The sequence below is a fragment of the Thunnus maccoyii genome, chromosome 3 (genome assembly GCF_910596095.1).
Source record: "Thunnus maccoyii chromosome 3, fThuMac1.1, whole genome shotgun sequence".
NCBI lineage: Eukaryota > Metazoa > Chordata > Actinopteri > Scombriformes > Scombridae > Thunnus > Thunnus maccoyii.
The window spans coordinates 11,817,115-11,844,464 of NC_056535.1; the positions used below are offsets into that span (position 1 = coordinate 11,817,115).

The following is a 27,350-nucleotide window of genomic DNA, read 5'->3' on the forward strand; positions in this document are numbered from 1 at the left end:
GTATTTATTTATCATAGCGTGTTTTCTAACTCATAATATTTACACCCTGCACGCGTCTGACCTGTTATCAAGATACCCTTCGTCTTGATTCAGTTCCAGGTAGCGAAAATCTTGAAAATTAAAAAATCTCTTAAATGTGATAACTTAAGTTTAAAGAGACTTAAGTGGAAGGCTTCACCTGATAGTTAGATGATTATGTTGAATAGCACAATTAACATGCTTAATGTTCTGCACTGTGTTCTTGTTTTATAAGGCTGTGATAAGGACCAATTGTACAAACAGATAATCAATCTGTGTCTCTCTCTCTCTCTTTCTCAGAAAAATGCCCCTACAAATTATTGAAGGGATGTCCAGCAGGAAGCGGAGACCAAACTGGACAGACCAGGAGTGTCTTCTTCTTGCTCAGCTGATGCAGGAGAGGAAAGACATAATCAGAGGAAAGTGCAGCACTGGAGTATCAATACAAGATAAAAGACAAGCCTGGGAGGAGATAGCCCAAGCTATTAATAATGCCTTTCCACAGATTCAGCGCACAGTCTCTGACTGTAACAAAAAGTGGGAAAACCTGCTTGCAAAGTCAAGGGAAGAGATCAAACGACAGAAAAGGCAAGCAAGTGCAGGTGAGGAAAATCTGCCACTTCTTGGCAATAAAATGTTTTATAATTAGTATAATTAAATCTACAAATTTAAACCTGGTGAAATAAGCCAAAACCTTCAGGGTAGATATGTGCATTTGGCTGTAGAAGAAGTTTGAGTGAGGAACTTGAAAGAAGGAAAATCCATGTCTTACTGTATGCATGTTAAATTGATTATACTCATAAGATATATGGCATAACATGATTTTTTTATCCACAGGTGAGGGCCTGTCCCTTGAACAGCTCAGTACTGTGACCAAACTAGTGATTTCTGTGATGAACCTGTCAGACATACTGCAACAGGACAGAGAAGACTCTCCAACCTTACAGTTGATGGAAAATCAACAAAACAGGTAATACAGTTTTTGACTTGTCAGCTTCTTTCATGTGCCTAAAAATAGAATTTAATTGTATGCAGTGATTTATTGGAATTATGTAACTGTCATGCTGAAGCAGGCTGCCTATCGCATCAATGGCAAAAAGCATGCAGTATTTTCTTACTCTCAGTCACTGTCATGGTTAGAAATTTATTTCAACAGTGTTCAGTGGAACTTTCCTCCGTATAAAAAAAATCCCCATGAAAACTGTTCACCATGAAATCTGTGGAATATCAGAGTAACAGGGTCACTGGAAAGCTGTTTTTCAAAGCTGTGAGCAGTACAAACAAAATCCATTCACCTCCATTGTATAGAAACAGAGGCAGAAATCGGAGGTGTAAATTTTAAAACCTGGGTCAATTTAAAAAACATTCTCAACAAGGGTAGATACCACTAGAGGCACTTTATAAAATGTGCTTTTGTAATTTGGGTGGACAAACCTTGATGTGTTGAGGTTAAAATGTTTGCCAGTAAATGCAGGGATAAACTTTTTTTTCTGCCATTTCAGCTGTGATAAAAATGGAAGCGACCACACAGTAGGTGAAAGATTTGCAGACAAACATCAACCGACAGATCTTGAGCTTCCAGCATGTGCTTCAGATGTAGCCGCCTCTCCACCTGAACAAAAACTGACTGCTTTCACTAACATCCCTAAGTCACTCGCAGTACAGTTTAGTACTCCTTGTTCCACTGTCTTCACCGCCTCTGGAGATCAACCGGGTTCTCCCTGCTCTACTTCTACACCTTCAGTGCACTGCACAACTTTACAAGAGAGAATGGATTTGGAAATGTCTGTGCTAAGAAGACAAGAGGCCGTCCTCAAGCTGCAAGAGGAATATTATACACTAAAAATTAAGCTGATGAAGAAACAAGTGGAAGACCCACCTCTAAAAGACTGAAGGAGTTAGAAGATGACCTGTTGCACCTGTTTGTGACTTGTGCCTGCCTGTGAAATGTGACCAACAAAAATATAAGTGGTATTATGATTTGTCAGTTTTAATGTTGGAATTTGCAATGTGAAAGTAAATGAATTTATTATTATTTTACCTGTCTGTGTGTTGAAATGTGGTTAAACACTAAAAACATTTTACTTAGTACATATTTCATATTCTGCCATTAAGAATATGTGAGAAATGCCACTGTTGTCTTTATCACTTCAGTAAAAAAACATATGCAGATGTTACCTTGTCAGTTGTTCACATTAATTAATTTCATCCACTCATTTCTTTTTCCTCCTTCATTTTCTTTTTTTCCCCAGATGGAAATGCCAAGTAGGTCTTTTTTCACAGCCAGCATTTTGACTTGTCATAGCAGGAAAAGCACAGGTGTAAATAATAACATTAGTGATGGCTCTGTTCCATTTAGGTGTCCCTGTAAACCATGCCAGTGAGCCAGCATGCACAATACCAAGACTCTGTTACTGGAACACCAAATTAGTTACACCTGTGCTTTCCCTGCTGTGATATTAAAATATCTCACATGACAATGGTCTTTTCATTGGATGTATGAACTAGGATATGTTATTGCGTTTGGCTTGTTCAGTTGTCAGTGTTGTTTTAAGCCTATTGTAATTTTAGCATGTACTTGTATATATCTGTGTTCATATTTATGACACAACAGCAATTTTGTCTGCTTCAGGCATCCATATTGCTAAGACCACACTAATTATGAATGAAATAAAAACAAATGTGCATTCTGGTAGGTGATTGCTGTAAATCATCAAAACCTGTTAAAATCATTATATATGCCAGAAATTTAGTTCGAGGTTTTACTTGATTATACTTATTACCGATGTCTTGTAAAAGTCTTTGTACTGTACTGTAATTGCTACAATAATGATCAAGTCATTGTTTTCTCTCATAGACTCAGTCCCATGGTTATTTATTATTTGAGTCATAAGGTGTTTTTACATTTAAAAAAGTAATCCAGTGTGTTTGGTTTGTGTTTATACTGATGTAAATCAAGTATTCTTGAATGAGACTTATCATGAGATCATTTTCCTTCTGATTGTGCAGTTTGATGTTGAAGTGAATGACAGTGGAAATGATGGAATTCAGCATGTTTGATGCCTCACATTGCTTTGAAAGTTGCTGCAATATACAGTATAATAAGTCTTGTATGGTAGCATGCTACATTTGTTTTTAATTTCACCTTTATGTTCATATCTAAGGTGAAATTTTGGTCCTGTTTAAACCAACTGCTGTATTAAATACAATTAAAAGTAAAAATGCAAATCAATGCCAGTTTGTCTTGTGATAATGAGAATGTAGCTTTTACAGTATTGTATAATTATGATTATAATGAGAGCAGATCACTTATAATAAAAGTTCACACAGCATTGAAATATTTGCCATTTTAAGGTAAATACATAGTGTCCTAAAACTAGGATTTCAGATAATAAATTCCTGAAATTGCATTCAATCATTGCAGGAAGTATAATTTGTATTTTTGGAGGGGAAGTGCATTTCATATGTATAGATTTACACTGTAGGACATTTGGTTTATTTGCTGATTCATACCATTTACTCTTAAGTGCAAATTTGGAAGCTATAAATGTTTGACATACTGTACACCAATACACATATTTATGAAAATTGAACTTGGTCATGCCAATGTAAGTAAAGCTTAGAAAATGTCCTGTCTAGACAAATGTAGTAATTTGTGTGTAATATTTCTCATAAATCTGTTTATTTGTAAGTGACTGGGGTTGGCACCCAGATGTAAGCATAGGGGCCCAGAGTGTTGAATAAAAGTCTGTTATTTGCTGTGTGGTTTGCTCATTTCCTTTGTTAGTGTTGTGCCAGACTGTATTACAGCTGAGTGCTGTGACTGTCTCTCCCTTTCTGCCGCCTCAGCATTAACTCCTCGTCACTTTTTTTCATTCACTCTTTTAGCTTTGACTGTGAAAAGAGAGCAGCTTTTCAAGGACCAGGGTTATGTGCACAATCTAAGGCATGATTGCCTTTATGATACTTAATGTGTTGATGTGAACAGTCTGTCCAAGTTTCCTAACTTTTATCATTTTTTCACGGGGTGAAACACTAATTGAGCTTGCTGCAAGCAAGTAACCCACTATACTGGGCTATGATAGGAAAATGATGACGAGCTAATACTTCAACAACAATTTTCTTACTTTGTTTTACTCTGTAAAACTGAAATTCCCAACATTTTTGGTCTGATGTAGCTGACTGCTCAACTCTGTCAGATGAGTCCAGGGACCCCTTCACCTTCACCACTCAAATATGATCTTATGAATGGATTATAAACTGGATGTTATTTAACTCTAATAATTATAAAAAAAGTGTAATTTCTTACAATATTTTTTCACATAACCAACATACAACCAGTTATCCTTTACTTGTTGCTAACAGCTGTTAGCAACAGCTATTTTAAATGTTTGTTCATTCATTTTAGCTATCCATTACTTTTAGCTAACTGAATATTTTCTATCCATTACTTTGATCATTTAAACCATATAGCCATTACTTTTAACTATTTTCAGCCATTTATCCATTAGCTTACTTTGAGCTAACTATTTCCATTTCTCTGCTGGCTTGCTCATTAGTTTACACACACTGTCAATTGCAATGTTTGTAATGTGTTACAGCTCTGGTCGATGGACAGCTTGGTTATTGTACAAGACTACATCATTTTGGCTGTTTATTTCACTCTTTAACACCAATATATGGATGTGTTTTTCAAAAAAGTCAAATCACTTTTTTTTTTGAGTTCAGTAAATTGGTTGAGCTTTTTACGTACCCCAACAACTGCAGGGGTACCCTCTTGGGTAACAGTAGCCCTACAAATCACTGTTCTAAAAGTCTGTTTCTGTACTTCACTCATTCTTTTGTCAGTTCACAAATATTACCTGGCCTTTGACCTTTGTACACTGGTTTTTCTGCTTGCAATTTAGTATTTTGGAATTCAGTATCAAATGTCAAGTTTTTAAAAAATAATGTAAAATGCAAACATCCTGATAAGGCGGTTTAATTGGTTGGGAAGTCATAAATGCTGACCTATGAATCAGTTTGATTGGACGGTGGGACATTAGTTTTGACCTGTGACTCATATTTGCATAGGTGGTAGGTCAGCTTACCTCAAGTTGTGCAGTAGACTGCTTCAAATCAAACCGGGCAGCACTTTGGATCGTTGCGCTATGACAGTTATTCTTAGTTTGAATAAACATAAGTAATTATAGACATAACCATCACTATGTGCCCATGACATGTACATTTAACAAGGTAAAATGAGACAAATCAGTTAAATAACACTCAGAAACACTGAATTGATTGTTCTTACTGTTGCACGTTGGGAAATCTTGTGGTGAGTCAACCCAATACCCTATAGTATCATTTGTAATAAAAATGGCCTGAGTCACTATGTTTTGAACATACAATATTAATCTTTTAGGCTGTCAGAATGTGGCTTTTTCTGATACCATATCCCACTGAACCCTGTGACACTACACTGGATAAAAAAATACAACTTTATATATGTCTAAATTATCAGATATGGTAACCTTATCTTTTTTTCCATGCTCATCTGTGACCTAAAATATAATATTTTTTTCATAAAGTATATACAGTATTCTGTGTATGAGTGTGGGCACTGGCTTGTAGTTATTAATTTTATTTTTTTTTAAGAGTGATTTTTTTCCCCCTCTTGCTCAACTCCAGCCATGATTCCACCCCTTGCATGCCAGATTCCTCCAGACCACAAAACACACATGTGGGTCAGTTCTTGTGACTCATGAGTCACTGGGAGGGCAGAAAACAGCGCCGTGAAAATATTCCCAAGTCCCTAAAGTAGACTAATAATGATACCCTAAAAACTTAACTATGATACAACAGACTATGCTTTCTTTATAGGCATTCCTAGATACTATCTACCCCTGGATGAAGCGTCAGTGATAGTATCCATTCCCCCCGTCCCTGACAGATGAGCCATGTTTTTGAGTGTCCTCTGGGCAGTCCACTTAACTGCCTGAAAAGGAACCCCTTAATCTCCACTTTCTCTTTGTTTGGACTATTATCAGACCTGTCAGTCAGGGCTGCTTTATCTTCACAGGACTCATCTACTGGCTGTTTGACGTTGGCTTAATTCTATCAAAGGCCCTTATCGCTGTTTTGCCTGAGGATGCATCCTTCCTCTGAATTGATAGAATGCGCCCTGCTCTGATAGGAGCATCACTTATTAGAGTGAATAACACTGTTTTGTGCTTTTTTATGCATGTTGCTGGTTTATTGCTCTTACACTTTCCTGTTGTATTTTATTTGGTTGAGCCCCTTAGTTTACCATAAACACAAGCATTATTGAACTTACATAGTGCCTTAACTTTGCTGTTTGCATTGTTAATTAGTGGGGTGTAGTCTGAAACCTGAGCTAATGACACAACGATATCCAGTCAACCACCACTGATCCAGATTGGAGATAGTCCCCTTTGATGGTAGTTAACTCTGTCTTTTGGCAGTAGTCACTTGAAACAGTCCGAAAGGAATGTCATGCAGCTTGATCTGATGAAGAGCAATTACATGGGAGGGAGCTGTTGCCTTTGAGGTGGAAGCTTACCTGCCACACCCTGCAGGCTTACAAATAAGCCTCTGGATGCCTCCCAAATGTGTGAGAATGGTCCCTTTTCTTCGTGTCCTTCTCCTCGTGACAGATGTTCTGACAGGATTTGACAGGTAGTGGCAGAGAGGGAAGAGTCAGCCAAGGCGTTGAATTATCAATTTGGTTAGCATTAACAAGACAAATAGAAGAAGCCTTTTCAGAAGAAAAGATATTTGGAATTGGTGCCAGGATAGATGTTTTATTAAGTTTCTTTATCTGCTTGTGATGTCATATTGGTTTGATTAACAGGAACAATAAATATTTATTATATTTATTTGTTGTCAAATATAAAATAATATGCTATTATTTTAATGTAGGCTGGATGATACTGTGTATATGTATGATTGCACATGTTTCCTTTGTGTGTGTGTGAGTGTGTGTTAGACTGTGAGAAAGGGGTGATGTTCTCGTGTGCTCACACAGTATCTGTGTTTTATGCTTTGTGCATGGGTTTGCATGTCTGAGAATATTTAGACGTTAATTCTTTTTTACCACCATAATAACCAGGTCCCAGTTTTTGCATATGAATCATAAGCATTGCATGCAAGGTCATGTACATGTAAGCTTCCTGGAAAAATAATCATGGAAAAGACACGCAGCTTAGCTGCTTGAACCAACAAAGAACTACCCATAGGTTAAGTACAGATGTTGCAATCACAAATTGGATTTTCCATAATGCAGTCGCTGTTACAAACGCTTAACTTTATTTAGATTAGAAAGGGCATTGCCCATTACCAACAGGCTTCAGGCACAATGTCTCTGCTCCAGGGATTAACCACAATTTATGCTTTTATTTTGCTGGCGTGGTGACAGCCAAGAAGGGGAAACTTTCTAAAAAGACACGGTTACAAGGCAAATTACCCTTTACCCACTTATTTTATTTTGTCTTACTCGTCACCACAAGCACAAACAAAAAGGCTATTAAAGAAACTACTCTCTGGACATTGAGTGATTGGAATATGGCCATCAATGTTATCATTGTGTGTCTTGTATTGTTTACCCTTGGCACTAAAATGTCTCTCGATTCTTTGTAACCTTTAGTTGAGAGGTTAAAAAGAATCGAGCAACATTTACAGAGGTATATGAGTTTCATATATGATATAATCATGCCATGGCCACACTAAGACAGTCCAGATTTAAGCATTCTGGATATGCTTGACTTGATCATTTTCCACAATGGTCTTCAAAAATGGTCAGCAATTGCCCCACCAATGAAAGGGGATCCTCTTTGTAATTAAAGCCAGTAGAAAATTGGATCATTTTTTGCCTGGACAGCTTTCACATTCCAGCCTAATATGGCATTGGAAGCTTTTGAAGTTGCTGTCTTGGCAGTCGCAAATTATACCTTTCATCAGCCAATCATATGAAAATGGCAACCTGACATTCCCAATCGCAGCTTACTTTTGAGCTGGAGTCCATGTAATCAAGGAGGAGCACATGATAGCCACTGACAAATCAACAATGAATACTAGAATTACAATTTCTCAGTTATAACTCATGGAATGTTTTATTTTTAAGATCAAAGCAACGTTTTTACTTCATCCACCAAAAGTCAAACATATGTAATTATCTCTTTACTTCTTATTGGTTCAAATGATTACCTCTTCGGTGAACCCTGCATAATGCTACTTACTGTAATATAAATGTCAAGTCTTGTATGATGTAAACTGTCACAATCACAGCAAGCGGATTGAAACTGATAATTTCACCAACAGTATTCAGTCTTTGGTATCTTTTGTGACCATTGGAGTGTATCATGTATGCAACATCACAGGGTCAAGTTTGTGACATATAATAAAGGCAAAAAGTTATATTTTCCAATATGAAACTTCTCTCTTTATTTTCCTGTCAACCAAGGAAAAAATACTTTAGCTGGACTAAAAGTTGCATCCTGTTACTATAGAAATTTCTAAGGTTTAACAAAAATATAAACAGGCTTAGTGTAATAGTAAGTCAGCAAGTTTCACAGGTCAGAATTAGTCATGTTGCTTCATCATCACTGTAATGACAGTTATATTGCTTCGCCCTCTGAGCTCAAGTTGAACACATTTGTTGGGGATTCAAACTGTGGTCATCGTGTCACTGAATAGCAACCTCTGCACAGTCACCCAATTATGACTTGACAGAACTGACACAGACGAGTACATTCACACTGACACAATGGTCTTTGAGGGGGGAAAAAAAAGCTCCATGGAAGCATTTACAGAGCAGGTCACTGGTTGCCCCATTGCCTCATCCTCACTGGACAGCTGTAATGCTGAAAACCCAGAGCTTGAAATGACTTGGGGAATTATGGGCGTTAGCACAAGTCCACGGGTTCACTGAGAAAATCTACTTTTTGGTGAGAAAGTTATACTGCGGTAATTAGCGGCCTTATGTCCAAGCCGGGACGAAGAGGATAAGTAAGTTAAGTAAGTTATATTGTGGTAGCATAGGTAAAATTGTGCAATTTTCTTCTCCACCAATATAACAGTCTGTAATTTTTTTTATAATCTTTGTTGACCCATAATGTATAAAAGACAAACTTCCCCAGGACGACGATCAGCCAGTTGAGGTCAATTAAACTTGTGCTCTTCTGCTGAGAGACTGTTGGCTGACCAGCATAACCCTCAAACAATGGCCACTATTATGCATCCTCAGGCATGTCTACTGTACAGGCATGTACTTATGCCTCAGAACAAACCAACCTCCTCAGAGACACTGAAATTAAACATGAAATAATTTGTGTCTTGGTGGTTTCTCCCATTCTTAACCCCGGGCTCTGGCCAAGGCCAGAACGTCGCAAAAGACTTCATGTATTTATAAATAGGCAAAGAGAAAAGGAGAAAGAGAAGGGAGCCCAACAGATGACTGAAACCATATGGAACTGGTAGAGAGTAACTCATCTTGTGACAACATAGCATGCAGCTCCCCCCTCCACCTCAACAGCCCCCCACCCCCCGAGTCCCACTCTGTCTCATGTCACAGCCGTTCACGAAAGACTGCAATTGGAGAAGGTCAATCGGTGGCTGGGGCCAAGAACAAAGTGATCGTGATTTTCAAAAAGTACATGCGGGATCTGAGGAGGAAATGGTTTTGCCGCCAAACACTCAATTACACGTAATTACAATAATTCAACCTTGGAGGATGGTTTATTCCATTTTATTATGAGGTTCGCTCTTTCATGTCTCATCGGAGGGAGGAGGAGGAGGAGGAGGGGGAGCATCGTGAACAGCGACAGGGACTATGTGAAACAGATACTTGGGTCCCTCATATGAGTGCTTTCATTTTTTCTTTTTATGTCCTTCAGGAGTTGAGCCAATGGACCATTATCTTTTTTTCTAGAGATTTGATAGGTCACTCTCCCCACACACTAAATGCCACTTGCCTGCCGTGGCCTTTATCCTCAAAATTTCAAATAACTTTCAAATAACCCTTTGGACTAATACAACTATTTGTTAAAAGAGATATGTGATGAAACAAGCTATATAATCAATGAGTTGATTATGTTATTTATCAAAAATTTGTTGTTTTTAGCTTCTTAATCGTGAGTTTTGGTTGTTTTCTTAGTTTATATTTTTGTAAATTGATTATTTTAGGGATTTGGACTGCAACAAGCAATTTGAAGGACAACTGGGGTGTTTTACACTATTTTCTAATATTTTGTAGATTAAACAATTAAGCGATTAATAAAACAAACTGTTAGATTAATCAAAAATGAAAAAATTGATAGTTGAGGATAGTTGGGGAGATTGATGCAAATTTAACGGGGTTCTCCAGCACTTCCATATAGTTGGGGGACTCACATGACACGTTAAAAAAATGAACAGTCAAAATCAAAGCAGGAGAAGAAGAGATATCCTGACTTTGAGTCCCTATAGATCAAAGTCCAAAAGCCCTGGATCCTACATATCCCATAATGCAACCCTATGGTGTCTTTGATTAGTATCCATCCTATCTCCTAAACAGCAATTTTTAAAAATCTCACACCTCCAATTTGTAACAGAGGTTTTCTGTTAAAAATTATCAGAGAAAATACTGATGACATCATCATGAGTTATTAACTTTATTAACTTTAGAAAGCCCCCTCCAGAGCTGCAGACATACAGCTGTTTTCTGCCCCTTTAAATGTTTTAAATCTAATCTAAAAAACAAAAGACAAAACAAAAAAGACACATGGTTTTGTTTGTGTATATAAACAATGGCAATGTGCATATTCAAGATACTGGTTAGTCACTGTCTGAAAGCCTTACAGCAGATTAAACTAAAAAAATACCTTTTCCTCTTATACAAATCAAATAAAAATAGTTCAAAGGAGATGCAAGCTGTTCTGTCTGCCTGTAGCATATTGTCAATATCTGATTTTGGAATACTTTCAGATTTAACTCAAAAAGCATCTTCTCCATTAAAAAGCTTTGACTCACATCATATTCATTTGATTTGGGTGTTTTTCATTTGACAGTGGGTGATTGTGCATTTCCACTGAAGCATCTTCACGGCGGACAAAGGCCTACTCACTGTTGAACTGAGCATCGTAGCTCTTGGCTTTAAGAGTTTATAGAATTTCCCAGTCTCACTATAAATTTAACCTTCTACTGCAAAAACACACTCGTGCTCAAATATCAGCCCACTCAGTGTCAGAAGGTTAGACTGTCGAACATCCAGGTCCACACCACACCCTGATGGAAGACTGAGAACTCTATGTGATTGATAGTCACTTCTAATTTTGCTTAAGATTTTCTATGTGTTTCCCTGCTGGAATATAGGCCCCTTAACAAGGCTGAATCACAGACGTGGGCAGAGAGCAGGCTTTGAAATGCGGCAACCCCTGAACCAGAAAATATTCAAGGGGACTTAGGCATGGCACTGCGGCCGGAAATTCACTGTGAATACTGGTTTCAACCATGACCATTTGAGGGCCCAACTTTTTGGCTTTCGCATTGATTTCGAGTCTCCCCCCACCACCACCCCAGCCCCCACCCGTCTCTCCTTCTCCAGTCTCTCTCTCGGCTGTATGTCACACACTCAATTTGGGCTTCCTCTGACCTAAAAGTTGATGAGTAGCGTCTCTGTTTTCTGGGCAGCTCTTGTCAGCAAAAAATGAACTGATGCATGCCTTTGGTCCATTTGCGACACACACCAACGTGCACACGTGTGCCCACACACATACAAATATACAGTACGTCCCTTTTAGACCTGTGGCTTGCCTTCGTTCACAGCACATCACAGGGATGGCTACTTTTCTGCTCGTCCAGCAAAAACGTTCTCTCACCGTTTCCCCCTGTGTTATTTCTCCTCGTCTTCTTCCACTGCGGAGGAAGAAATTGCGGTTGAGAGTTTGGGCCAAGTCTCCCCACAGCTTGTCCTGATTACTAAGTAGACAAGTACCCATGGTTAGACGGAACCAGGACTCTCTGGTCCTCGTTTCTACTCCTTCGTATTTCAGAGTGACGATCTCTGAGGTTTCTGTGAAGGACGAGGGACCCCACTGGATGGTGGATGGTCATAAAATGAACCAGCTTTTAATCATTCATCACTTTGGTGGTTAAAATGTGTTAAGATTGTACACAAAGATAAAATAAAGTAGGTCACGACCTCAATCAGCAGTGCACACAATATAATTTAGTTTTAAATAAACAAGGTTCAACCACATGTCGCTGTGTGGTATGTCCTTATAATCTTAATGTTCTCATCAGCTCTCAGAATGCCAACCAACCATGTATTTTTTTAATCTGCAGTTTCCACTCCTCCTGTCCTCCCCCCCCCCCCCCCCCCCCCCACCCCCGGTCTCCTCCTCTGATCACTGTTTTCCCTCTGAATTGTATCAGCAGCTTACTGCCTTCCAGCCAATTAGTAAAGGCAAACACAACAACAATCAGTCTCTTGGTTTAATGCACTCCACCTCTCCAGCAGTAAATACCAACTGATTCCTATTAAGTATTGTCATTCAGAACAGCCTGCTGGCTCTGGTCTTTGTCGAGAAGAGAGGGCTCTCCTTTGAAATGGCAGGCCATACCAAAAACACAAATTGTTCAAGTGGGAGACAAAGGCTAAAGGGAGTATCACAATGGCTGATGGGGCCTGATAACAGCAGATTACAGTTAACTGGCCGTTTCTTCAGCTGAGCGGCTTGTGCTTTATGGTGTAACAAGGAAGGGTCGTGACACAGGCCGCTGGAATTGTGCGGTGTCATGGCTTTAAGTTTAATTTTCTTTTTATTCAAATACTGGAAAATGACTTCTGTTGACTTGGATTGATATATGTTTATATAAGATGAGATGTAATTTCAGTCCCAATGGGCAAAGCGGGTTGCTGCTGCAGCAAATAGCAACAGGATCTAAATCAGAACAACAATAGTGTGTAAACAATAAAGCTATTAAAAATGCAAGATATTAGCAGTGATATTTCTCGCACCAAAACCTTTAAACACTAAAGATAATGTGAGAATTAGGCGTTATGGAAGCTGTGTAAAAAATGGAAATAATTTTTTAATTACCATCGTGAGCAAGGTGAAAATGGTGAATAATTCTAAAAAAAATCTATATCTCTTAATATCTCTCTGTTGAAATGTAGCAGAATGTAGCATAGCATTCAGTTAGTCACTTGTCAGAAGAATAATCAGCAAATATTTTAATAATTAATTTTTTAGGTCATTTTTCAAGTAAAAAATATCAATAATCAGCCCTATACTCACCCTATCATGCCCACACTGGGCCATGCATAGATATAATAGTGAACATTAAAAAAAAACAGAAATATATTCATTGTAAATTATTCTTTAGGATTTTTAAGGGACTTAAAGTCAATATCATTTGCATTTTTCTTTATTGAGTAAATCAGAAAGAAAATAAGTGACCAGGTTTTATATACTGTATATTTCAACAAGCAACCATGAGATCTTATTTTCATGTTTAGTTTGGATACTTATTAATGTTTTTTAGGTTACATATTTATCATAGAAATTTTTGATTGTCAGTTTTGTACAGTTATCATTATTATTAAATGCATCTTGTCCAGCTCTGATTTACTTTTATTCTTTCACTCTTAGTCTGGGGAGTAAATTGACTTTATAGCCTGCCTGACAAAGTGAGAGGAAAAGGGTGAGAGAGCTTCATCACAATAACAAAGAAAATGTAATCAAGAGACAGTAACAAAGAGCATGACAAAAGGAGCATGCAGTAAAAAGGAAAAATGCTTTGTATGTTAATCATTCAAGTCTCCTTGGCGTCATGTGAAAGTATGCAAGACAGTGCAAAGAATCCCAGGCATGTTGCTGGTATGGGAAGACCCTGACGCCAGACCGAGTGGCGGTGCCATTGTCAATTTGTCCATCCAACTTTCTTCCTTAGAAACACAGAGAAAGAGGGAGGGATGGGAACAAAGAGAGCAATGGGTAGACAGACAGATGACAAAAGAGGATGAAAGGAGGGAGAATATGATGTAAGGAGAGAAAAGATGGAGAGAGGAGCTTCCAAACAGACCCAAAGGGGGGAGACAGGTGCCTGGAGGTTACGCTGGAGACAGAGGGGTGAGTAGGAGGCGAGGCAGGGAGATGGATGAAGCAGACCCCCACTGAGTGTCCGTCTCAGACTCCCGTCTCGGACTCCTCTGCGCTCCTGTGAGCACAGTGGGAGAAACTGAGGAAGACAGCGGCTCTCATATACATTTCTCGCACATTCTCTCTCGTTCATACATCCAATCCTCGCACATAGCCATCCTCCTCTCTCTCCCTGCTTTCTCTCTCTCTCTCTCTTGCTCATTAGGGGCCATTTTCACTTCAAAGCCCCTCCATTATCTGCCATCTCTGAGGGCAATTAGGAATGGGGTGACTTTGAGCGGCAGGCACGGCCACGGCATTATAACTACTCATCCCCTGTCATGAGGGCCTTTGTGGGGGCCGCCGACATTGATGGAGAGGATACTGGGGCCCCCGTACCTCCAGCCCCAAACCCCCACCCTTCCACATACCCCCAGCTGGCCCCCTCCTTTTGACTGGTAAACTGTGGAGTAAAACGGTGTGTAATTAAGTGGCAGTCAAAGCAGGTCCTGTTTGGGTGTGTGACGGACTTGGCAGGGGAGAGTTTGTGGAGGAGGAGAGGGTTACACAGAGTCATAAGACTTGTGGGGCAATAGGGAGGGGGTAGTTTGGGATGAATGAGAATGGCGAGAACACAATAGTGAGGCTATGAAGCGCAGAAGGGAAAAACCCACTTTGGAAGGAATAAAGTCAATGTTTACTCGCCTACAGTTACTCTGGTGTTTTGAATGTGTGAAAGAAGGGAGGGAGAGTTGTAAAAGTGAGCCACTACTTGTCAGTATGAGTGCAAACTTATGTGACAAAGAGTAAACATTTAACCAAATTCATTTAAAACATAAACCCCAACATATACTCACCCCATGGAGAGCCCGTTCTGAGAGTTATTGCCTCTAAAATGAAAGTATTGTTCATGTTCACGACTTCCATTTTGTCATTTATGGCATCTCTTTATATGAGTGTGAAACAGAGGCACAGTGAGTGCAACTGTCACCAAATAAATGTCTCATTATATTCCTTTTCCTCTCTGCAACAACTTTTACCGCTTCACATTGGTGGAAGCACACACGCATACGGCCCCTCAGTGTGTGTGTTGAGTGGTATATGAGATTTTTGTGTTTTTTTTTTAAGATGGTGGTTACTGTGTTACTGCTGCCAAAGTAATGAAAAGAGCCAACAGTGAAGTACAAAGTGAAGACAGCTGTAGAGCATTGTTAAGTAGAGATACATGTATGTTTTGCAAAATGTATAAAGGGCTGTCTAAGTTTTTTCAGAAATAAAACTGAATGAAATGCAGGATATAACTAACATGCCTCTCAGACACTCAAGATTTATCTTAGATTGTGCCTTTTTTTTCTCAGTTGAGTCTACAAAGCTCATACTCCCTTTCATATCTGCACCTTGGAGGAATGCGGTGACTGTGCTGCGGTGGAAGGGAGCTGATTTAGCCGTTCTTTGATGCTCCCACTAGTTAGCCGTCTCCCACTGAGCACTGACATCCTGTCAGCGTGAAACCTCTTCTCATCCCCCGGGTTAGTCACTACATGACCACAAGATGTTTGTGTGTGTATGTGTGTGTGCGTGTGTGTGTGTGTATGAGTGAGAGACAGAGAGAGGGAGAGAGAGTATAGTTCCTATACAAGAGGAAGGAGGAAAAGCCAAAATAGACCAAAGAAAAGGTTACATTTCCTGAATTCAGTTCAGGTTCTGTTCCAAAATAAGCAAACCTCATTCAAAATCACATTGACGTTTGTAATAACGCAAATAATAATAAAGTAATAGCTACGAATCTAGCTTTGGAAAACAGCTAAATGTCTTCAATATGTCGTGTGGTTCACTGCATATGTTGAGAAAATATGTTGGTAACTTTTTAAAAAAAGATCTAATATCATATTTTATTTATTTAGAAACAGTTTATTTAACATTTCTGTTTTTGGCGGCCTTTAAAAAACACAATTTCCCACAGGACTTAGACCAACGCAGTTTAAACTTTACCAGCTTAACAGAAGAGAGATGAGTGGAATGGCTGTAACTAGTTGATGGCTGGAAGAACAGCAGGATGAGAGGGCCTAACTGTGTTGACAGCAGAGATTACAGCTTAAAAAATTGCAAAAATAACATAAGAAGGGAGTGTTGGTGAATATCATGGATATTGTGTCCATTCAACTTGAGGGGCATGTTCCAAAACTGAGAATGGACATAAGAAGATCCTTTTTTTTTTTAACAAGAGTCATCAGCTAAATAGTGTAATGCTAAGTAAAAACAATAGCTACATGTTTGTGAGCATTCGTCACTTAATGTTAAATAATTAACAGTGCATGCTAGCTAACCAGCTAACATTATCCAAGAGTTTAAAGCCTTTTCACTCACATTTTCTTGTTCAATATCGATATCAAATGCAGTATAGTGTGTGTACATGTCTATAAGTGTAATTATACTGATAGGGGGGCATCATAAACATAGAAGCCAAAGCAGATGATTACTGGAAACAACTTGGTCTGGTGTAAACATTATGATATGCATTGTGAAACTGTGCCATCTCAAAGAAATTGACTGCATGCAAATTGACATATTCTGCAAACTGCAAAAACTCGTCACAGGTTGCAGATTGACTTCTTTGGATAATTTTGACCGATAGCCTGCCTGCTATACTTGCCAAAACTGTGAACTCACATTGTTTTTCTGCAATGAGGGATTATTGCGTGTATTTGGTGGCAGCTTGTTACTCAGGAAACAACTGTTAACAGTCTACATACCTTATTGTTTGCCATTATTTTCATAAGAAACCCTTCATTCCAACTTTCCAGCATTCACAGCTCTTTGTAGGCAATCAGAGACTGAACACCTCAGCATTCAGCTGAATACGTAACTTGTAATGTCCCTCGGGCTGGGTGGAATTAGTTGCAATTACTTTTTCAGGTACTGCAATTATAAATCCTCAACTATCCAATAAAGTAATTCACACAACCCTCAAGGGCCTTCGACGTTGTCATTTAAATGCGGTATGGAATTAGTCTGAAGCAAACCCAGGTCTCACGCCATCTTAATTGTGTAGCGCAGGCAGCCTGTGGGTGGTGGGGGTTTCAAATAGCTTTAATTGATGCTGAGGTAACAGGTAACAGAATCGCTGGGAGAGTACTGCCAGCGGGTTAACCATTGAAAATGGTGAAAGAGTGTCAGTGTCACAACTTCGTTCACAAAAACAAGCCCACAGTTAGAAAGTAAGCGCGAGAAAATTCAGAGACTGAACCCTGCATGTGATTTAATTATTGTCCATTTATGTCCATTTCATGCTTTACCTTTTACTACAAGCAAACTATGAAGATATTGTCTTTTTTGTCCCCTTTTTCTGTTGTTTTTGTCACACACACACCAAGTTATCTTACTTTTCGCTCCAACTTTGTGTTTGATTGGTGGGAAACATGCCTCAACATGCCCCCCCCCCCCCCCCACACACACACACACACACAAACTCCCTCTCTACTCCCACATCTCCAAACACCAAACTGTGAAATCCTAATGAGTAATAATCCCTATTCTCGCCTAGGCTAAAAAAGAGAGAGTCAGCAGCGCCATTGACCCTGGTTTTCTACAGCACGTTCCAAAGATTAAGCAAACACTGGTAATTGCCCCTGAGATCAGGTTCTGTTTTGACTGTTTGTCGTCTTCACGTCGCCTGATGCGTATTTGATCTGCAGTCAGATGGCAGCAGTCCTCCTCGTTCACTCCTCACATCTCAAGCACCATGCCGAGACACCAGGAAACCACCGGGAAAGCAGGGAGCCTGGGCTCATACACACACACGCACACACACACACACACACACACACACACACACTGGTAAAACATGAATTAGCAGCCACTTACAAGATGATGTGTACATGCTGTTCGCTGTGGTCGTCCTCTGACCAAGTCACAACGATGTCAGGGTTTCATGAGTTTCTTCTGAAAGTGGCTGAAAATCTTGCACTAACAAACAAACAAACAGATCACGCATGTGCTTGCATGCAATGTGCACATAAACATACTCGATTAAAGTCAAATATTTACTCATAGGCTGAAACAACAAAATGTATTTCTAATAAAGTGTAATTTGGTTTCATTATCTCATCCTGAGGTGATTTTGGAAGTCTCAGTGGAAAAAAGACATAAAATTTCATGCTTCCATGGTGGATAACATGGTCATTAAAAACAAACAATTCCTGCGTACTTTTATTGGTGCAAACAAATCATGTCCAGACGACCACAATAAGCACCACTAACCAGTCACATTTCTCAGCTTGAATAAGTCACATGGTGCCAGTTAGAAATCAAATCCCAGAATTTAGAAAACACGAATGTTAAAGGACAGAATATTTGTAAACTGCAATACAATATAGTAAAAGTAAATGTGGTATTAAACCATAAATTAAGGTTTAAAAATGAACCTGTATCACTATGTCTAGAAAAAATTTATTGGAAAGTAATAACAGGACTATACAAATTCTTTGCTTGCTATCAAAAGACAATCATATGACATTTTCAGATTGACTTCAGACGGATTTTTGGACTTTGTTCAACTCTGTTCCTCAGATTCGAGCAACATGACATGCTGACAAATGATTGCACAGATGAATCAAAAGCGCTTTGCAGTCAGTCATGACAACCTCTCAGCCAGTTACAGCTGACCTTGTCAACAGGCTCAGATCAAACCAGTCAGGATCGCGACTGTTTCAGTAGCCATGCCTGACCCGAGGAGATCAAACCAGAGGTGAGGTTAATGCCCGCTGGAGCAATCAGTCTGCTTTTCATTTTCAACCTGCTGGATCATCTCAGCCTGCTTAAAGGTCTCTGTCAAGGGGGGGAAAAAAAGTATTTTTTTGCAAGTAATTTTGACATGTCAATTATTGTGGATTTACTGTTATTAGGATGATTGCTCCAATAAATCCACCCTTTGAGCTTCCTGGATTAAAGGAGCCGTTGATATTTCTTCTGGGATGTCTGACAGGGAAACCTGCAAACAGTCTTGTCACTCTATTTATGTAAAAAAGCATTTTAGATAAGTTCTGGAGCCCTTATGGGACAAGAAACATTTTATAAAAAAATCCCTCACTATTTTCTAAAATTGATTTACTAAAATATATTCATTCAGTGGTTTGTTTTAAGTTTGGCTGATTGGCTCAATTAGTTCGTAATATTAAACTGGCTTTATTGATTTGATGATTAAGTTGTTGGTGGTTAACAATATTCTCGAACCTTTATGACCTGACAGCCATGGGAAGGGTTCGGGCTCCTAAATGAGGCATAATGACAGCCTGCGGGCAAAGCTAATACCAATAAAACCGCCTGACAACGCTACAGGAATGTTGCCACAATTAATGAAACCTACCGGCCTCTCTTCTGTCTGGTGCCAAGGCACATGTGGAACCTCTAAAAGCCTGTGTTTCTGGTGGAGTGAATTACCCCCTCAAACCAGTCACACCAGGATATCAGGATGCAGCGCTGACTGAAGTTAAAAGGCCCAACAGAGGGCCCAATCCCCTAAAAGCAATATTGTATACACGCAAGCTCTCGGGGATTGGCTTGTGTACGCTTAAACACAAATACACAGACAGAAACTCAGTTTACTGGCAGATCAGTGACAGTGTAAACACTGAGTTAAGAGAGAGATGGTTGAAAAGGCTGATGATGGACTCGCTCAAATTCTCCTGTGGAACTAGGAAAAAGCAATGTTTGGAGACGTAGTAAATAAGATTTTGTGCAGAATATTATCTCATACTTTATATTTGTCTTCAGCATGTTTGAATAAGTTGTGATGAAGAAATAGAAAACAAAATGAAAACAGAGGAACGTGAGAGGCCAGTGTTTAGCAGACACAACAAAGTGGCAGACAGCATTAGTAGCTGCATGAGGAAGACCAGCAGAGGGAGGGAGGGAGGGAGGGAGGAAGAAGGACGAAGGGGATCCTCCTGTAATTGCTGAAGCGACATGGGGGCCGATTCAAGGCCTTGGGCTGATATTAAAGTGACCCGAGAGACTCCAGACACAACAGGCCTTTAAACAGTCCTGGCTCCACTGTGGAATGAGCCTCCCACACTGACCTACCAAACATCACCGTCCTGCCTGCTTGATTGCCAGGTTGGCTCACCGATGTCTTCAATTCTGCTGATGTGCCTCGTTAGCATCTCAGGTTTGCTTGAGGTATGGATAAAAATAGACCAAATGTCTCACATGGATGGGAATTTGCAGCTGTGTGTGATTTCCTGAATGACATTTTAAAAACTTTTTAAAGGAGTCAGACGAGTTCAGGTGGTCTGACTGCGGCACCAGAAAAACATCAGCCTTTTGATTAAACTAAAACTCCGTGTAATGATAAATGCAACAACATGCTGGCATGGTGATTGTGATGAGCAACCAGTAATTACAATATAGCGTAATGAATTACAATATGCCTTAATGACAGTCATTAAGCAGAATTCTAATTAAGCATAATTTCCACTTTTTATGTAAACAGGACTGCACCTGATTTATAATTAATGGGAAGCAAAGCAGTTATGGCCGCTAGCTATGATTGGGAAAACCAAAGGAGGTTTTTTTTAAGTCTCCTACAAATCTTACAATCCACAAATGTCACAACATATCATGGGAAAATGTTATATCTAAGACATACCATGGTGAATCAGTGATAACTCTGAATATAGCAGCAGGCCGGGGAGATTTATCAGATAACTTTGTAGTATAGAAACTGTGAGAAGAACAGAGAAGAGCATGCATAAAGCAACATGAACATGCTGTACACATGCCAAACCCGAGACATTCAGACACTGTGTATAAACATCATGATGTTCTTTAGTCTTTAGTTTGGCATTTCTAACACACACACATGCACGCACTGGTCATTGAAAATGACTGCTGTACCAAACATCAAGCTGAGACTGACTCTTTCTCAAGACAAATCAGGTAAGTTTGCAGAATTGCATTACATGCACATAACACCATTTATCTAGGGATATTCTGGTCATCAAGGCTTCTCAAAAATCACATTTCATATAAAACATTTTGCTTCTGTTTCCAGCCTCTTCAATGAGGATTTGCTGCTTTGTTTTACATCAGTTTAATTAAATATCTTTGTGTTTTGGTCTGTTGGTCGGACAAAACAAGCACATCAGTTTGTTCCCAGAAAAACTACGATGGGCGTTTTTCAACTTTTTGCATATTTTATAGACCAAACAATTAATTAATGAACTAACATAATAACCAGCAGATAAATCAATAATAAAAATAATTGTTAGTTGCAGTCCTGGTGTGTTTCAAGTGCATGAGTCAGATCTTGAACCAGCCAATGTGTGTCCCTCTGTTTGCCTGAATGTATGTGTGTGTGTGTGTGTGTGCATGTGTGTTTACTGCTGTGAGGTCCAGCGGTGGCTGACTGATGCCTACCTTGGTGTAACACCATAGTTAACACAGTCGCTCTGGCTCCACAGTGGGTGGAGTCGCCAGACAACATAACTGGGCCCCGCAGCCCACTGTAATTAGCCTTATTGAAGCTGTCACTCAATGAGCCGGCCCGATCCGGTCCCAGAGCGACCTGGTGCTAACATCAAGGAGAAGGTGCTAGGGGCGAGGCCCCTAGGAGCCGCTGGCCGTGCAATGCTAAGAGCAGCTATCTGTTACTGCTTTAATAATACTCCTGACAGTACCTTCTGTTTGCAGCCATTCTCTCCCTCACAAGCTTTTCTCATCCCTTCTCTCCGAGCCCGGAGATGTGTTTTGACAAACTGATTGTTCCTTGGCATGACGTGATGTAACGAGGGACATATGTTGCAGGGGAGGAGGAAGAATATGAATGTAACATCAAAGAGGGGAAAATCAGATCTCAGACAGGACCCAAATGTAGAGCGAAGCAGGACTTTTAAATCTGTTTATGTATCTCGATGAAGATGTTTTCAATTGGGGGAAATGTAGAGCTCAGATATAAGGGCTCGCTTGAGTGTGGGTTTGATAGAATAACAAAGTCCACATGAAATAAAACATGCCGCGTCTAATAGGCTCATAGCTTTAGAGATTTCTGTTGTTCCTCTGAAACTCACAAGTGGTTTCCTCACCATTACTGCGGCTCTGACATGATGTGCTTATTAATACTCCATGTCACAGAAATACAAAATGCTCAGTAATTTCCACAAACAAGCACACACCCACACTTAACAAATGACTACACCCAAACACATATTGCTGCTCAAGATTTTTCATTCACTGTTTCATAACTTCAGTTGAGTTACTGTCTTACCAGTGCAGTTTAAACTGTGTCCAAATATCCTGAGGGTGATAGCAGTTTATTTTCACTGTAACCTCCACCAGCCATAACAAACTGTGTGTGTGTAACACAGTCTGGAGGAACATTAAAATAGGCCGCATTATTGTAGGTTACAAGTAAATTGTCAGTTGCAATCTTGTATAAGTTATTTCTTCATTCATTTCAATATATATAAAGTGTTTTTCAGCTTAAAAATGTTTTTTTTTCTTGGAGAACATAACTGTACCTCTGTCAATATTTATTATATATTATTATTTTTAACCAACAGAAGAGAAACCAACAACAAAATTAGTTGACCTTTTTTGCAAAACATTTGATGGTTAAGTCTGTTTTAGCACATTATTCTTTCTGTTGGTTAGAAAAGGTTGTTGGAGATCATTTTCACCATCCGCTGTTTGTCTAATTCATTATATTAAGATACATTTATTCAAATAATTTGCTATTGCATTCAATTGATATCTATTCCTTTCATTTTAGCAAATTTAATTTATTTTATTCAATACTTAACAGTTATGACTTTTGTGGAATTGCAGGTCATGTTATTGAGTAAACACATCAATTTCATTTTGCATTTAGCATTGTACCCCTATAACACTGACGGATCCATGATGGACAGTTTTAATAAAGGGTCAGAACTGCTATTTCATGCATTATTCGTCTTTGTCAGAACTTGGTGCCTACAGTACCCACAATGCAACTTGACCACCAGGCAGTTTGGTTGGAGACTCATGTGTGTTATGCCAGTAGCGCCTAATGTTCCCTTGAGCTGCAAGCCACAATCAGAGATGAGGAATGGGCTACGGAGGTCTGGTAACCCACTTCTTTCTAATTGCAGACACCTAATATTTTTTCATTGTCAAACTTGTAGTGTTCACCCCCAACTGACCATCACTTGAGGCAATTTATAAGATTTTGTGTGGCTCCCTCTGGAGCCACAAAAGGCTTTACACAACTTTTTCACAACACCTGTAAACAGACTTTGATGTGAAAATCTGGTGGAATTCCCCTTTAATATATTTTCTTTTAATTTAGCCTGTTAAATTTTAAGTGTATTGCAGAAAACAAGACCTAAAGGAGACACTTGAAGTCTTGTGAACAACGGACGAACAGATTTATTGAGAAAAGTTTTGGCGCAGACACGGACTGCATGGTCCTTGTAGTCCAAGGCTGGACTAGGTCTTGGCAGTGTTGGTATCTGAGCCTGCCCATGCTTGCAAACAAACTCGACCTCCTGGTTGCCAGGAGTCAGTGCGCTTTCAGGCATTAGTTATGTTGGATGGTTGGACCCCGGTACACCTTATTGCACATCTAGTTAATATGATGTAATTTTTTTAGAAAAATAAAATATATTTTCACAGTTCCTGAAGAGAACTCACTAAAGGATGTGGCCTTTTGTACCTTTGGTGTAATAACATGGCTGTTAAAGTATTTTCATGGTTGTAAGGTACTTTTACAATTATGATTTAAGAGAAAGAGGGAGTGAGGAACATTGTAACGAAAGAAGGAAACTGTGATTCCTACAGTGTGACACAATACTGGTGTGTAATGGAAGATCTGTGTAAGCATAAATCTTCTGTTTATGGAGACTTATCATATTTAAATAAGAAATATCTGTGGGCTACTAAACAAATATGCAACAAGATAGAACGACAAACTGTTGCATTGTGCATGAATGATCCCAGAGTCACTCTGAGCCAAAACTCTTGTATTGACTACTTAGTGTTAAGTAAAGTACTTGCATGCTGCTAAAGGCAGTAAAACAGCTTAGTTACAAAAGCCGGAGGTATTTGTGGGCTTAATTACATTCATTTTACTCCTGGCATTTTGATGGTAAAACACTTAGCTTAGGAATTTTCATTCCCTTTGTATGCCATTGTAATGAACACAAACCCATAATTGTTTCTCACCCATAGGCACTAACTGGGCTTTTTCATTTTCCATCACTCGCTCAGTAGCTGTGCCAAGTTTTCTTCAGGTAATGCTCAAACTCTGACTCACAGGGTGCAGGCTATGAGAGCCAGGCCAGCTTTGAATGGAGCTAAATATATACTATATTCATAAATGCTTCCTGGGATTTGTTATACAAGCTGACTCTGCCCAATGAACCTTTCTAAAAGGGCACAACAGAATCATGTGCGCTGCGTTTTGTAATTAGAATTGCTATTTAATTATGTCTTCCTTAACAGCATCATTGGGCTTTGTTCACGGAAAGCAATCACTCAAATGTAATTAAAGGCTCAACTCAAATTCTGAAAGAGCCACATCCATCACAGCTGCACTTTAATGATGAAAACACTGTGTTGGTCTCATAATTATTGTTTTACTATTGTCACAAAGGCAAAACTGAACAATATCTTATGTGGATTCTAACTGAAGGGAAAATCAGCCTCCTCTTTGGCAGTGGGCAGGACAAAGGTTTAGAAAAAAATGCACCATGAGCAGAGAAAGTGGCTTGTTGGCACGGAAGGAGCATTATTAACTTGTTGCTTAATGCTGAGTCAGTCCCTGACAAATCAGGACGATTACTTTCATGCGCCACCACGCAAACATCATCACCCACACTGCAGGATTGATCTCAGCAATGTTGCTCTTGTGACAGTAATCGCAAACAAATGTGTAATTTTTAAATTTGAATAATCATTTACTCCCGAAGGACAGATGTTTTGCTAATTTTGTATTTTGTGTTGTGAAATGAATATTGCTTGAGTAATGCCATATAACAAAATCACAGCAGTTTTATATTTGGTGTGTAAAAAAAGCACAATAACCTACAGAATATCATTTAGTTTAGGCCTTTGAAGGTTTTCTAAATATAATCCATTTTAAATTCAACTCAGCCTGGATGTTGAAAACAGATCCTAGCTGTCTTTGGGACTTTGGGTATCTGTGCCAAATGCGATGTGAAATCACACATGCTGTAGTTTTTATGAGACACGCTTCAAAACTGTTGAGCAACCTTTTCTGCAAGTTATTTCTATGCTTGCCAGGTATTGGAATGCTCCATATAAACTATCCATACATGTTGGTCATCACATCAACTAAATGTTTAAACAGCTAAGACTTAGTCTGTGTTGGGATTAAATCAGTCTGAACAAAGATTAACACTGATGAATGTGCGGCAGCATGTGGATGTGTGTGTTTTGGCGTGTGGGAGGAATCAAGGTTACATTGAAGGCTAACACTGTGCAGACAAGCTGCACTCCTCAGAGTGAACACTGGGGAGAGCCCGTCTGCTCGCCGTGAGCCCTGCTCCCTCTGCGTCCATCCCCTCTGGGTGCAACAGCAATCACTCTGCTTCACATTGTGGTTTCATTTGTTTGTTTTGACAAGAGTATTAACTTACAAAATCACACCTTGAGAGTTTGGGATCCTTTGAAAACAAATACAGTGGCATCATGAGAAATTGATGTACCAGCAGCAGTCAGAAGATGATGTTGACAGATTAAATCTGTTAACTCCTTGTGAACTCTTGTCTGTAAAAAGATAAATTACTTTACTCGGCTTATGAGACAAATGAGGCCTAAAGTCACTGCCAAAAGTTCCTCATCAAACTTGTACCGTATTTACAATCATTCAGTTTTTTTCCTTTCTTGCATTGGTCCTCTCAGTCATAAAGTGAGTCTCCTCGAACTGAAGCCATCCAAAGAAAAGAGCGTCAAACTGTCTGCCACATAATGAGCATCCCCTTTTCTTATTTTACATACGTGATTGCTCTCTTTGGGTGGTCTTACCATCATACTCTCTTATTTAGGAGCACAAACATGAGAAACGTTGGAAAATCTAATCAAGATGCAAAGATAATGACGTGCTATGTACATAAACACGTGCTTTATACAGTAGATGTTCCCCCAAACAAATTTCAAGTCTATTTAAATCATGTATGGTTTCTGAGGCCCGGCGGGACACATCATCAACGGGCTCATGAGCTGGATTCACAGTGGACATTGCGGTGTAGGGAGATTTTGGCTCACAGGTTAAAAACGCAGAATAATAGACACATAAAGACAGAAGCACTCGATCACATATGGACACACATGCAGCATGCGGACCTGCACGAAAGCATGCATGCGTGCATACGAGAGTGGAAACACACATGCTCAAATCCGCAACAACTGTTTAGTTTCTGAGTCATCACCATTTGAACACTGTGACAGATTGCTGAGAGACAGGGTGGTGCAAATAAAACACTAATGACAATATAATGGCTCATTAGCTTATGATGTGGGTAGCATTGTGTGCATGCAGACATGTGAGTGAGTGTGTGTGTGTGTGTGTGTGCGTGTGTGTGTGTGTGTGTGTGTGTGTATGGGTGTGTGTGTGTGTGTAAGTGGAAGAAATGCCTGTAGTATGAGTATGTTCCCAGGCTAACCTGACTAGGTGAGACTCTCTGGCACCAGCCTCTCAATGCAGCCCCGAGGGGAGCCATACAGTGCTGCAGCCTACGAACTGAGGTATGCACACACACACACACACACACACACACTCAAGGAAAGGGAGAGGCTTTTGTCAGTTTGAGCTTTCTCTATATCTTGTCACTGTTTAGCATGACTCCTTTCATAGCTCTACCCGCAAATCCCAATTACACTGTCACATAACATGTTGTAAATGCATGTTTTACATACTATACATAACATACTAATGATGTATAATGCTTTTTAAAACCTGTAAGTAAGCTGCACCCTTTATATTTCCATTAGCACAGTGTGTTGCACTTAACACTCGGGTAAAAAGGTAACGTACTGCTTGCTGTAGTGATGGGTGAGTTTCAGGGTCAGGTCTTTTCATGTGTTTGACATTATTAGCAGAGCTACCATGTAATCCAGACTCAATCCTCAGGCCAATGAGACTTTATTGGGGGTAAAGGGTGATGGTTATGGAAGCTATTAGACAATAATGGAATAAACTCTCCCACTTTAACTTAT

The 27,350-nt window shown here is 39.4% G+C and overlaps 1 protein-coding gene across 1 annotated transcript; it reads left to right on the top strand.

Annotated features, from left to right (window-relative positions):
- The first annotated feature begins 7 nt into the window (after positions 1-7).
- On the top strand, positions 8-3,250 carry LOC121894553 (myb/SANT-like DNA-binding domain-containing protein 4). The gene is made up of 4 exons (XM_042407221.1): positions 8-99; positions 319-620; positions 856-988; positions 1,521-3,250. Exons 2-4 carry the CDS (start codon positions 323-325, stop codon positions 1,909-1,911), a joined length of 822 nt encoding a protein of 273 aa, XP_042263155.1. The 5' UTR covers positions 8-99; positions 319-322; the 3' UTR covers positions 1,912-3,250.
- The last annotated feature ends 24,100 nt before the right edge of the window (positions 3,251-27,350 follow it).

What these genes read in the sequence shown, in the direction of transcription:
- LOC121894553 (XM_042407221.1), top strand. Translation starts at nt 323, where the DNA reads ATGCCCCTACAAATTATTGAAGGGATGTCCAGCAGGAAGCGGAGACCA. An exon ending in GAAAAGGCAAGCAAGTGCAG is followed by an intron (nt 621 to 855) that starts GTGAGGAAAATC and finishes TTTTATCCACAG; the next exon opens with GTGAGGGCCTGTCCCTTGAA. An exon ending in ATGGAAAATCAACAAAACAG is followed by an intron (nt 989 to 1,520) that starts GTAATACAGTTT and finishes CTGCCATTTCAG; the next exon opens with CTGTGATAAAAATGGAAGCG.